The sequence below is a fragment of the Schistocerca cancellata genome, chromosome 2, assembly GCF_023864275.1.
Source record: "Schistocerca cancellata isolate TAMUIC-IGC-003103 chromosome 2, iqSchCanc2.1, whole genome shotgun sequence".
Lineage (NCBI taxonomy): Eukaryota > Metazoa > Arthropoda > Insecta > Orthoptera > Acrididae > Schistocerca > Schistocerca cancellata.
In genome coordinates, this window is record NC_064627.1 from 811,078,954 (window position 1) to 811,093,181 (window position 14,228).

General features: G+C 37.4%; 1 protein-coding gene across 1 annotated transcript in view; it reads right to left on the reverse strand.

The window, feature by feature from the left end:
* Positions 1-1,094: 1,094 nt before the first annotated feature.
* Positions 1,095-14,228, reverse strand: part of LOC126162686 (peroxisome assembly factor 2) — a 132,414-nt gene continuing 119,280 nt past the window's right edge. Inside the window, exons 10-11 of the mRNA XM_049919340.1 lie at positions 4,955-5,094; positions 1,095-1,412 (exon numbers count right to left, since the gene is read on the reverse strand). Coding sequence (XP_049775297.1) covers positions 1,261-1,412; positions 4,955-5,094 — 292 coding nt within the window. The 3' untranslated portion in view covers positions 1,095-1,260. The remainder of the gene's footprint in view (positions 1,413-4,954; positions 5,095-14,228) is intronic.

Here is a 14,228-nt window from a genome sequence, read left to right on the forward strand (position 1 = left end):
TTTTTTCCCCTTTATATTGCTGTGCTATATATCCCTTCCACCATTCAGTCTCCTTTGCTTCATAAAGACTTTTTGTCAGAGCTCTTCATATTCACAGAGATGGTTGTGTTTTCTCAAAAGTTTTCTTTAATTTTCCTATAGATAAAACCTACCTTCCCCCCAGTTACTCATACTTTTACAGCTTTACATTTCTCCTCTAGCCATGGTCGTTACTATGTGCATTTATGAAATCTATGCCCTCAGTGTAATTTCATACAACGAGATTAAACCAAGAGTTGCTCATAAGACAAAAATAAAATCTTACAGGTTAACAGTGTGTGAGCAAAGGTCTTCAGAAGTGCCTCCACTAGTGAGAGACTACCAGTTGTAGCTACTGATAAAAATCAATTTTATAACGTTCTACCAAGGCTTTGACTGGTCATAATTATTGAAGTTAGGTGACTTTGTACATAACCTAGATTAAAATATGGCAGTCACAATAAATTCTTAGATACAGTACCCTATCCTCCTTCAAGTGGCTTGTAATCCAAAACAGGCAATGAGTACTATTGTGCCCATTATATTTCAGGCAGTTTCAAAATATTTAATGTGTGTGCTGAAATACAGACTTTTCTTTGAGATGAGACAAAGTATCTTACTACAACCACAGACATGAGTTACATGACATGTAATGTCAGGCTATTCTAAGAACAGTACTGTTAGCATTTCATGTTTCTCCTGTGTTTTTTTTCCCCAGCCCCTCCTATAAAATTATCTCCTTGCCAGCTTTTAAATCATATTCTGTATGCCCATTAAAAATGTTTTTCACCAATTTGCACTTCAACTGGTTTTCCATTACAAATTAAATATCAATGAGTGGTTTTGCAATGACCAGCTGCAAGACTTCTAGTTTCTTCAAACACAGAGACAAAAAACAATCTGCAGTGAAAGTGATATACGCCACAAGTTTAGAAGTTGATAGGATATATGATAATTCATGAATGAATGAAATGTGGAAATCTGCTTCAATTACCAGAGCTTATGTTCCTATCTACCTGATACAAATAAGAACACGGCAGTCACAACAATTCACTGATCACTCAATACATATAAATAATGTATTAAATTTAATTTGTACCAATTTCTTTAATTTTTTTTAAGTAAAAAATGTCCACAGTAATACAAAATAAAGTTTGTATCATCACCTGGGATGATAAATTCAGGTTACTACTAGGAACCGATTTCAGGTAACAAAATAAGAATGTCAACGAAAATCATTATTCAAACAGCACTCATTTCTTTCTGCACTTTCCGATAGTATGCCATATCTTCATCAGATACTGATGGTTTGATGTTAGCCACTGCTGTGCTGAAGTCCTCTGCAGAAACTTCAACAGTTGTTGATAATAGTGTGGCACGGTCTTCTGGTGTAGCTATAACATAAAAAAAGTAATTTTCTTATGCAGTTGTGAAAAGATCTATATCAGTGTTAGAAGTGATGAATAAGAATGATAATTTCTGGTGAAAATTCAGCTCTTCTTCATTATTTTACACCTCAGAAAAAGTAATCACCAACATGCAAGCTGGCCACAATTTTTTTTCCTCACTTTTCTTCCAAACTCTATTGTCCCAAAAACTGATGTGAGTAAGATTGAGATGGATAATGTAGTAATAATGAAAGTTGATGCATGGAATGTCAGAAGTTGAACGTGGTAGGGCACCTATAAAGTCTGAAAAGGGAAATGCAAAAGCTCAACATAGATATGGTGCAGATCTGTAAAGTGAAATAGGAAGAAAATATGGATTTTTGGTGAGATGAATAGGGTACTATTACAAGCAGCAGAATATGGTACAGCAGGAACAGGATTTGTTGTGAATAAGAAGGTAGGGTATAAAGTGTGTTACAGTGAAGAGTTCAACGACAGGGTTCTTCCCATTAGAACCCACAGCAAACCAACAACAGTTCAGGTACACTCAATAACGTCAGAGGCAGAAAATGAAGAAGCAGAGACAGCATTATTCAGGATATTGAACAGGTAATCCAGTATGTGAAGCAAGATGATAATCAAATAGTTATGGTGGATATGAACTTGAAAGTAGAGAAAGAGTTACAGGAGAACATGGGCTTGATAGTAAGAATGAAACAGGAGAAAGATTAATTGATTTGTGCAATAAATTCCAGCTAGTAACAGTGAACACACTGTACAAAAATCACAAAAGGAAGAATTACACTTGGAAAAGGTCCATAGGCATGGGAAGATTCCAGTTGGGTTACTTCATGGTTAGGCAGAGATTTCAAAATCGGATAGTGGATTGTAAGGTATAACCAGGAGCAGATGTAGAATCAGATCACAATTTAATAATGATGAACAGTAGACTGAAGTTTAAGAGAATCACCAAGAAGAAAAAACAGTGTAGAAGGAAGTGGGTTACAAAAGCACTGAAGAATGAAGATACCCATCCAGTCCGAAATTCTCTAAGGCTGTAGGTACTGCAATAATGAATACTTCACTACACAGATCAGTTTAACAGGAATGGACATCACTAACAAATAAAAGGGGGCAGTTACAGAAATTGTACAGTCAAACACAGGTACAAGAAATGTAATGACAAAGAAACCTTGGTTAACAGAAGAAATATTTCAACAGATTAATGGAAGAAGGAAGTACAACAAAAATGTTCTGTGAAAGACATGAATACTATATCATAAGTCATTTAGGAGTGAAACAAATAAGAAGTGTGTGGCAGAGAGGAGGGAGGGGTGGGGGAGCAAGTGAGGAGCAACTGTCTGATGTGATACAGGAAGAAGTGGTAGTTGATATGGAAGACATAGCGGATCCAGTACTGAAGTCAAATGTTTGACAGAGCTTTGGAAGGCTTGAGATCAAATAAGGCAAAATGGATAGATAACATTATTTCAGAATTTCTAAAGTTATTGTGGGAAGCAAAACCACATGACTATTCAAGAAGATGTGTAGGATGTGTGAGACTGGAGGTATACCACCAAGCTTTCGGAAAAAATGTCATTCACACAATCCCAAAGATAGCTAGGGCACATAAGTGTGAGAACTTTCATACAACCAGCTTAATAGCTCACACATCCACGATACTAACAAGAATAATATGCAGAATATTGGAAAAGATAGTTGAGGATCTGTTAGATAATGATCAGTGTCACTTGAGGAAATGAAAAGACACCAGAGAGGCAGTTCTGATATTGTGCTTGATAACAGAAGCAAGATTTATGAAAAATCAAGACATGTTCATATGGTCTGTTGCCTAAAAACATTGAAGATGGCAGAATGGTGCAAGATGGACAAAATTCTCAGCAAAATAAGTGTAAGCTGTACAGAAGGACAGGTAATATACAATATGTACAACAACCAAGATTTAACAATAAGAGTGTAAGACCAAGGGCAAAATGATCAGATTAAAAACATGTATGACAGGGATGCATTCTTCTAGCATTACTGTTCAATCTGTACAACAAATTAACAATAATGGAAATAAAAAGAAGGGTTCATTCAAGAGCAGGAGCAAAATTCAGGGTGAAAGGATATCAATGATAAGATTTGATGATGACAATGTTATCCACAGTGGAGGAGAGGAGGAATTGAAGAATCTCTTGACTGGAATGAACAGTCTAACAAGCACACACTATGGATTGAGAGTAAACAAAAAAAAAGATGAATGTAATTAGTAGTAGTAGTAGTAGTAGTAGTAGTAGTAGTAGTAGTAGTAGAAAGTGGTAGTAGGAATGTGATGACTATGATGACTACTAAACTTAACATTCAAATTGGTAACAATGTTGTAGAATAAATGCAGGAATTCTTCTAGTTTGGAATCAATATAACATATGACATATGAAGCAAGGAAGACGCAAAACGCAGACTAGCATTGGCAAAGAGGGCATTCCTTGCCAAGAGAAGTCAATTAGTATCAAACGTAGGCTGTAATTTGAGTAAGCAATTGCATAAAATGTATGTTTGGAGCACAGCATTGTATGTTAGTGAAACATGGACTGTGGGAAATCCAACAAGAAAAAAGCTGAAGAATCTGAGATACATTGCTACAGAAGAATGTTGAAAATTGGGTGAACTGATAGGATAAGGAATGATGAGGTTCTCCACAGACTCAGCAAGGAAAGGAACATATGGAAAACACTGACCAGAAGAAGGGACAGTATGACAGGATATGTGTTAAGACATCAGGGACTAACTTTCATGGTAGTTGATGGAGTTGTAGAGGGTAAAAACTGTAGGTGAAAATAGAGACTGGAATACATTCAACAAATAACTAGAGACACTGGGTGTAAGTGAAGTACAGCAGATTTCCCCAAGCCCAAAATCCAGAAAGAGGAATTTCTTAACTGTAAGAACCTCAATAAGAAACTGTAGATGATTATTCACAACATATAACAAACAATTTTCAACTGTGACTAATTTCTGCTAATTCATTCAACTCTTCTTCTAATAATTTCCGGGTATGCAGCCGGATCACGTCGACATTCTGCCACGATATTTCAGAAGTCACATTCAACTCTTTTCTGGAATATGCCAATATTATTTCTAAGAATTCTGCCTGTCTTTCAGCTTGCATGTTGTGCCTGCTCAAATTAAATTAACTGCAGTAAACATACCCATAACTCACAATTCCCTACACTTTGTTCGGTAGGAAACATATCTGTTTACATATAATGCGTGTTTAACTGTTTGTGCAATGTAGTTTGGAAACAGAGAAAAGTGAAAGGGAGTCAGAGGTCATGCATAAACTAGTCTACACAATCAGCCTCATTATGTCTAGAGGTAAGCTAAATATATGATTTCCTTAGCTGTCCAGAAATGGGGAGATGTCATAACCAAATTTCAGGTTGCCAAGCTGCTGTTTATCAACTAAGGTTCATTGTGTCTTTTTGTATGAACATATCTCCAAAAGATTTTGGGGCATTGTTGCACATGCCCACACTTATACTTACCCTCTTGTACTTTGTGAATGATGGATCTAACAGCACTAAGCCAGGCCTTAGAACAGACTGAATACACATCTGCACCAGTGACAACATCTGGGAACTGCTCAACAACATCAGACAAATTCACATCTGTTTTCAGCTTAAACCTGAAAAATAACATACATTTCTCTTCAAAATCTTTGGTTGCAGTGCCTGAATAAATGGAAGTCTTCACATTAGCAACTAAAGTCTACTAAAGTTTGGTTGATTTTGTCACCAACAATAATAATCTCCCTGGCAGTTGTGGGTACAATGAACATAAAAACTAATGTTGTTGTTGTTGTTGTTATCTTCAGTTCAGAGACTGGTTTGATGCAGCTCTCCATGCTACTCAATCCTGTGCAAGCCTCTTCATCTCCGGGTAACTACCGCAACATACGTCATTCTGAATGTGCTTAGTGTATTCATCTCTTGGTCTCCATCGATGATTTTTACCTTCCAACACTTCCCTCTAATACTAAAGTGGTGATCCCTTGAGGCCCCAGAACATGTCCTACCGACTGATCCCTTCTTCTAGTCAAGTGGCGCCACAAATTCCTCTTCTCCCCAATTCTATTCATTAGTTACATGATCTACCCATCTAATCCCCCGCATTCCTATGTAGCACCACATTTCAAAAGCTTCTATTCTCTTCTTTTCCAAACTGTTTATCATACGTGTTTCACTTCCATACAAGGCTACACTTCATACAAATACTTTCAGAAAAGACTTCATCACACTTAAATCTATACTCGATGTTCACAAATTTTTCTTTTTCAGAAACCCTCCCCTTGCCATCACCAATCTACATTTTACATTCTCTCTACTTTGACCATCATCACTTATTTTGCTGCCCAAATAGCAACACTCTTCTACTATTTTAAGAGTCAATCTACTTCGCTCAGCATCACCTGATTTAATTCAAGTACATTCAATTATCTTTGTTTTGCTTTTGTTGAATTTCATCTTATATCCTCCTTTTAAGACACTGTCCATTCCATTCAAAAGCTCTTCCAAGTCCTTTGCTGTCTCTGACAGAATTACAACGTCATTGGCAGACCAAGGTTTTTTTTCTTCTCCTTGGATTTTAATTTCAACTGCTTTTTTTTGTTTCCTTTATTGCTTGCAAAATATGCACATTCACAACATCGGGGATAGGCTACAACCCTGTCTCACTCCCTCCTCAACCACTGTTTCCCTTTTGTGCCCTTTGACACTTATAACTGCCATCTGGTTTCTGTACAAATTGTAAATAACCTTTCACTCCTTATATTTTACACCTGCCACCTTCAGAATTTGAAAGAGAGTATTTCAGTCAACATTGTCAAAAGCTTTCTCTAAGCCTACAAGTGCTATTACGCAGGTTTGCCTTCCCTTAACCTATCTTCTACAATAAGTCATAGCGTCAGTATTGTGTCACGTGTTCCTACATTTCTATGGAATCCAAGATGATTTTTCCTGAGATCAGCTTCTACTAGTTTTTCCATGTGTCTGTAAAGAATTTGTGTTAGTGTTTTGCAACTATGAGTTATTAAACTGACAGTTTAGTAATTTTCACACCTGTCAGCACCTTCTGTCTTTGGAATTGGAATGATTACATTCTTCTTAAAGTCTGAGGATATTTCACCTGTCTCCTAAATCTTGCTCATCAGATGGAAGAATTTTGTCATGGCTGGCTCTCTGAAGGCTATCAGAACTTCTAATGAAATGATCTTTCAGTACTCTGTCAAATTCTTCCCACAGTATCATATCTCCCATCTCAACTTCACGTATGTCCTCGTCCGTTTCCATAGTATTGCCTCAAGTCATCACCCTTATATAGACCCTCCATATACTCCTCCCACATTTCTGCTTTCCCTTCTTTGCTTCCTCCCCCTATGAACCATGGACCTTGCCGTTGGTGGTGAGGCTTGCATGCCTCAGCGATACAGATGGCCGTACCGTAGGTGCAACCACAACGGAGGGGTAACTGTTGAGAGGCCAGACAAACATGTGGTTCCTGAAGAGGGGCAGCAGCCTTTCAGTAGTTGCAGGGGCAACAGTCTGGATGATTGACTGATCTGGCCTTGTAACACTAACCAAAACGGCCTTGCTGAGCTGGTATTGCGGACGGCTGAAAGCAAGGGGAAACTACAGCCGTAATTTTTCCCGAGGGCATGCAGCTTTACTGTATGGTTATCGCTTATCTCACTAGGTGAAGATAGATACTGCCTACAGGAAAATTAAAGAGACCTTTGGAGAAAAGAGAACCGCTTGTATGAATATCAAGAGCTCAGATGGAAACCCAGTTCTAAGCAAAGAAGGGAAAGCAGAAAGGTGGAAGGAGTATATAGAGGGTCTATACAAGGGCGACGCACTTCAGGACAATATTCTGGAAATGGAAGAGAATGTAGATGAAGACGAAATGGGAGATACAATACTGCGTGAAGAGTCTGACAGAGCACTGAAAGACCTGAGTCTAAACAAGGCCCCGGGATTAGACAACATACCATTAGAACTACTGGCGGCCTTGGGAGAGCCAGTCCTGACAAAACTCTACAATCTGGCGAGCAAAATGTATGAGACAGGCGAAATACCCTCAGACTTCAAGAAGAATATAATAATTCCAATCCCAAAGAAAGCAGGTGTTGACAGATGTGAAAATTACTGAACTATCAGTTTAATAAGTCACAGCTGCAAAATATTAATGCGAATTCTTTACAGACAAATGGAAAGACTAGTAGAGGCCAACCTTGGGGAAGATCAGTTTGGATTCCATAGAAATATTGGAACACGTGAGGCAATACTGACCTTAAGACTTATCTTAGAAGAAAGATTAAGGAAAGGCAAACCTACATTTCTAACATTTGTAGACTTAGAGAAAGCTTTTGACAATGTTGACTTGCATACTCTCTTTCAAATTCTAAAGGTGGGAGGGATAAAATACAGGGAGCAAAAGGCTATTTACAATTTGTACAGAAACCAGATGGCAGTTATAAGAGTCAAGGGGCATGAAAGGGAAGCAGTGGTTGGGAAGGGAGTGAGACAGGGTTGTAGCCTCTCCCCGATGTTATTCAATCTGTATATTGAGTAAACAGTAAAGGAAACAAAAGAAAAATTCGGAGTAGGTATTAAAATCCATGGAGAAGACATATAAACTTTAAGGTTCGCCGATGACATTGTAATTCTGTCAGCGACAGCAAAGGACTTGGAAGAGCAGTTGAATGGAATGGACAGTGTCTTGAAAGGAGGATATAAGACAAACATCAACAAAAGCAAAACGAGGATAATGGAATGTAGTCGAATTAAGTCGGGTGATTCTGAGGGAATTAGATTAGGAAATGAGACACTTAAAGTAGTAAAGGAGTTTTGCTATTTGGAGAGCAAAATAACTGATGATGGTCGAAGTAGAGAGGATATAAAATGTAGACTGACAATGGCAAGGAAAGCGTTTCTGAAGAAGAGAAATTTGTTAACATCGAGTATAGATTTAAGTGTCAGGAAGTCGTTTCTGAAAGTATTTGTATAGAGTGTAGCCATGTATGGAAGTGAAACATGGACGATAAATAGTTTGGACAAGAAAGAATAGAAGCTTTCGAAATGTGGTGCTACAGAAGAATACTGAAGATTAGATGGGTAGATCACATAACTAATGAGGAGGTATTGAATAGAATTGGGGAGAAGAGGAGTTTGTGGCACAACTTGACAAGAAGAAGGGACCGGTTGGTAGGACATGTTCTGAGGCATCAAGGGATCACAAATTTAGCATTGGAGGGCAGCGTGGAGGGTAAAAATCATAGAGGGAGACCAAGAGATGAATACACTAAGCAGATTCAGAAGGATGTAGGTTGCAATAAGTACTGGGGGATGAAGAAGCTTGCACGGGATAGAGTAGCATGGAGAGCTGCATCAAACCAGTCTCATGACTGAAGACTACAACAACAACATTATTTGCTTAGAACTGGTTTTCCATTTGAGCTCTTGATATTCATGCAAGTGGTTCTCTTTTCTCCAAAGGTCTGTTCAATTTTCCTATAGGTGCCATCGATCTTACCCCCAGTGATATATACTTCTACATCCTTAAATTTGTTCTTTAGCCATTCCGCTCAGCTATTTTGCACTTCCTGTTGATCTCATTTTTGAGACGTTTGTTTCCTTTTCGCCTGATCCATTTACTGCATTTTAATATTTTTTCCTTTCATCAATTAAATTCAATATCTCCTGTGTTACCCAAGGATGTTTACTAACCCTTGTGTTTTTGCCTACTTGATCCTCTGCTGCCTTCACTATTTCATCTCTCAATGCTACCCATTCCTCTTCTACTGTATTACTGTATGCCAATCATTCCCTAACGCTCCCTCTGAAACTCTCTACAAACTCTGGTTCTTTCTGTTCATCCATGTCCCATCTCCTTAAATTCCTACCATTTTGCAGTTTCTTTGTTTCTTTGGTTTTAATCTACAGTTCGTAACAAATAAATTGTGGTCAGAGCCCACATCTGCCCCTGTAAATGTCTTATAATTTAAAACCTGGTTTCTAAATATCTGTCTTACCATTATATAATCTACCTGAAACCTTCCAGTGTCTCCAGGCCTCTTCCACGTATACAACCTGCTTTCATGATTCTTAAACCAAGTGTTAGCAATGAGTAACTTATGCTTTGTGCAAAACTCTACCAGGCAGCTTCCTCTTTCATTCCTCACCCCTAGTCCACATTCAACTACTACTTTTCCTTATCTCCCTTTTCCTACTATTGAATTCCAGTCCCCTGTAACTATTAAATTTTCATCTTCTTTAACAATCTAAAAAATTTCTTTTATCTCATCATACATTTCTTCAATCTCTCCATCATCTGCAGTGTTAGTTGGCATATTAACTTGTACTACTGTGGTAGTAGTGGGCTTTGTGTCTATCTTGGCTACAATAATGTGTTCACTATGCTGTTCATAGTAGCTTACCTGCGCTATTTTTTTTTCTTTTTTTTAAATTCGTTATTAAACCTACTCCTTCATTAGCCCAATTTGATTTTGTCTTTAAACTCTGTATTCACCTGTCCACAAGTCTTGTTTCTCCTGATAGTGATCTTCACTAATTCTCACTATATCTAACTTTAGCCTATCCATTTCCCTTTAAATTTTCTGACCTACCTGCATCATTAAGGGATCTGATATTCCATGCCCCGATCTGTTGAACACCAGTTTTGTTTCCCCTGATGACGATGTCCTCCTGAGTAGTCCCCAGCTGGAGATACGAATGGGTGACTATTTTACCTCTGGAATATATTACCCAAGAGGATGCCCTTATCATTTAACCATACAGTAAAGCTGCTTGCCCTTGCTTTCAGCAGTTCACAGTACCAGCACGGCAATGCTATTTTGGTTGATGTTGCAAGACCAGTTCAATCAATCATCCAGATTGTTGCCCCTGCAACTACTGAAAAGTTTGCTGCCACTCTTCAGGAACCATACGCTTGTCTGACCTCTCAACAGATGCCCCACCATTGGGTTGCACCTACAGTATGGCTACTTCTATCGCTGAGGCACGCAAGCCTCCCCATCAATGGCTAGGTCTGTGGTTCATGGAGAGGTAAAAAAAATGAATATCATGAAATAATTAAAAATTACAAATCATGAACATAAGCTGTGAAACACAAACACAGCTTGTATTAATAAACCATCTACAGGCTGGTGACCATATAGTCACAAACCATCAATACTGAAAGGGAAAGGTTCCAATTAATTCACAGATATTGGTACCCTTCTCCATTTTTGCTGGCTATAACAGAAAAAAAGGAAAGCATCAACTCAACTGGCCCAACATTAGTCATACATACGTTAACAAGTGTTTAGAAAGATTATCAAGGATTTTTACATAATATATGAAATAATGTTTCTTGTTGTGTAGATTCATCTTTGGAATACACTGGCAGATTTTCAGTTCACATGGAGAACTGTCTGCTGTCATTTATGACTTGTTTGTGTTTACAAAATGGTAACCATTATGAATATGTTTGTTGGTAGGGGAAGGCTTAAGAGTGTGTGCTACTTTACTCAGAGAGCTTCTATCATTATGCAGTACACGTGTAGTGAGGCAGCTAAGAAAAGGATATTCCTCCCCTGTATGAAATCATCAAACAATGAACACCATGGTTGGAAAATAATCATTTCCCTAAAAACAGCATAGAAGGATGGATATGCTGTTTATGTTTTCCAAGGGCAAAAATAGTCTTTTGCCACAATGAGTCAAAGTATACAAGAGAATTGATCCACAATCTTTTTCTATGTCCCATTAAAATAGAAAATCTTTATCACAATTTGAAACAAACACAAGTATATCCTCCACTATCCTGTGGTAAAGTAAATAAAGAAAATCAAGCATTCTTCCGCAAACATGACCAAGAAGAATAATACACAAGCAGATAACCTCTTTAAACATCTTGGAATTCTTAAAGTCACTTTTCTCAATATATCTACTCCTCAATGGCATATGTTCCTAAGATCAGTTTCAGATGAACAGTTACTTGCACAACTGTTAATTCAAGATAAAAATATAATTCCTATGTAGTATTTGTCTCCTGGTTTAGAGTAAACATACAGAAAGAAGTTTGGAATCCTTAAAAATTCAAAACAAAATTAAAACATGCTTTACAAGCCATTTCTCTTATATATCATCTGATTACTGAGATTCAAGGATTGAATATTCCTATTAGCTGCATCACAAATAGCTATGTTCATTGTAAATAGGTTTCAATACTTGTAGCATTCAGCTAACAGATATTCTTTGATAAATATGTAACTCATTGTAGTAGCTAAACAGCAAATACTTACTATAACTGACGAAACAGTATCTGTTTTTCCTTAAGTAGTGATTTTACTGCTAATTTTATTACGTTAAATTTAACCAATCTGAGAAAAAAAAACTTATATAGCAGGCAGTGAGATAGTGTACAGAAATTATTTCTTATACAGACTCTTCTCTCTTTCATTCTACACTTTGACAAATTCTACTTCCCTGAAGGTTTTTCACCTTGATGGGATTTATGGAGCATGAGTCAGTGAATGAATGGAGGAAAGAATAAATACATACAGGTTTGAAAAAAATGTATAGTTTTCTTTATGTAAATCAGAGAAAAGAGAAAGAAACATAAATTGAAACAGAAAAAAATCTTTGTTAATTTTTAAAGGAACCTAAATTTCAGTATCCTATTCTCTTATCCAGAGTAGTTTGTCTTACTGGTTATTTATAACAATCTTAAGACTAGGTTCAACACTGGTAACAAACTGTTATGAATACAATCTCATTTCCTTCGCATAATATTCAAATAGCTCTAAGCATTATGGGACTTAACATCTGAGGTCATCAGTCCCCTAGACTTAGAACTATTTAAACCTAACCAACCTAAGGACATCACACACATCCATGCCCGAGGCAGGATTCAAACCTGCGACCGTAGCAGCAGTGCAGTTCTGGACTGAAGCACCTAGAACCACTCGGCCACAATGGCCGGCACATATATTTCAATTAAGATTACATTACATTAGAATAGTTAACTGTGTGACATGGCAGTTAGATGTTTCACATCTGTGTTACCTGAGCATTAAGAATTATGAACATGAAACCCAGTTTCTATATATGAAGTTAGGTACACCAGAAGTCTAGCAAGGAGTAAAAAGTATGCCAGCATAATGTTCCGCCATTCCAACACCATTTGGGTATGTGAGGAACAGCTATTAGTTACCTCTGCATAGCACAAAAGCCTCCTAATTTTACAGGCATGGTCATTATGAAGTATATGCGGAAGGAAATTCTATATTCATTATTCTTCAAAAATTATTTTTGGGCTCTTAAGAGTATGCTACTTCATCAAAGGATTTGTTGGAATACCTACACTATCCAGTGATGACTAAAGGAGTCTAACAAGCTGTGCATTTCTTGTCTGAATCTCCTCTATCTCTTTAATTAATCCAACTTGCAAAGGGTTCCAGACTGATGAAGAGTACTCAAGCAGTAATCAGCAATGAGTTTTAAATGTAACACCCAATGTGCCCGACTTATATATTCTTAGGATTCTTGCAGTGAACCTCATTCTGACTTCTGTCTCCCCACAACCACATATATGTGGTTTTTTTCATCATAACTGCTCCAGATCACTGTTCGTAGATATTTGATGGTTGTCACTGTTCCCAGTAGTTGATTGGTTATGATGTAATAAAATATATATTAGACATTTTTGTTTGTTTATGCACATTTACTTACGCTGAGGACCAGCTGTTGATACTTGCATTCAACGTTCATCGTCTGCAGGTATTCTATATTTTGAAATAATTTTATGAATGTGTGAGCTTCCTACACATATCTGTAACAATTATGAAGATCTTCAGAGAGCTACTGAAATTATCAGTAGGTCATTTTCACACATTGTGAAGAGTGACCGATCCAGCACATTTCCTTGAATTATTCCATATGTTACTTCTACTTGTCGTCTCTCTCTGTTGTGAGTATGATACCAAGTTCTGTTTGCTAATTACTCTTCGTGCAATTGTCCATGTGATCTGATAATTCGTAAACACATTTTGCTTTTTGAGCAGCAGTACAGTTGTTCTAACTGCCACCAATAACAAGTGTCCAGTGGTCACATGACAAAGAACTGCTGATGCAGTATGCTAATGGTCTCGCACGGGATATTGTTACTAAATTGTTCCTGTAAATTTTCAGTCAAGTTAATTCCTGTTTATTGTGTTAATTGCACATCCATATGCTTCCTCCTGAAGCATCAATAAATGAAAGTCTGTTGTTGCTTTCAGCCTTCTTGCATTTTATAGTGTGAGACACAGTGACCAGTGGCAAATTCCAGATTATGGTTGCAAAGGTCTGAGGTTCAGTCCCCAGTGAGTCCTACGATATTTATCAGGCAGTCATCACTCCTTTCAGCTCTGGCAATGTTTGTTACTATGAAAGACCCTGAGTTGTACTGTGGTTTGGAGTCCATCTTAAACTGCAGATTCACCTTAACTGCTGGGTAAGTAAGTTCAAAGGTCAGAGGAAAGAAAAAGCTTGTAGTAAGACCATGCCTAGTAAAGAACTGTGGTATTCAAACCCAGCTTCCGGTTGATGACAGTTTTGCCATCATTTTTTCCTTTTCACTGCATTGAAACATGAAATACGGAGACAAATCTCAGGATAAATAAAAAGGAGATTCTTCAACTTCTGTAGTCCTGTTTTCCTCATTAGATGATCCAAAAGCAAAAGTTATCAACATACCATAATAAAAGGACAGTCTTCA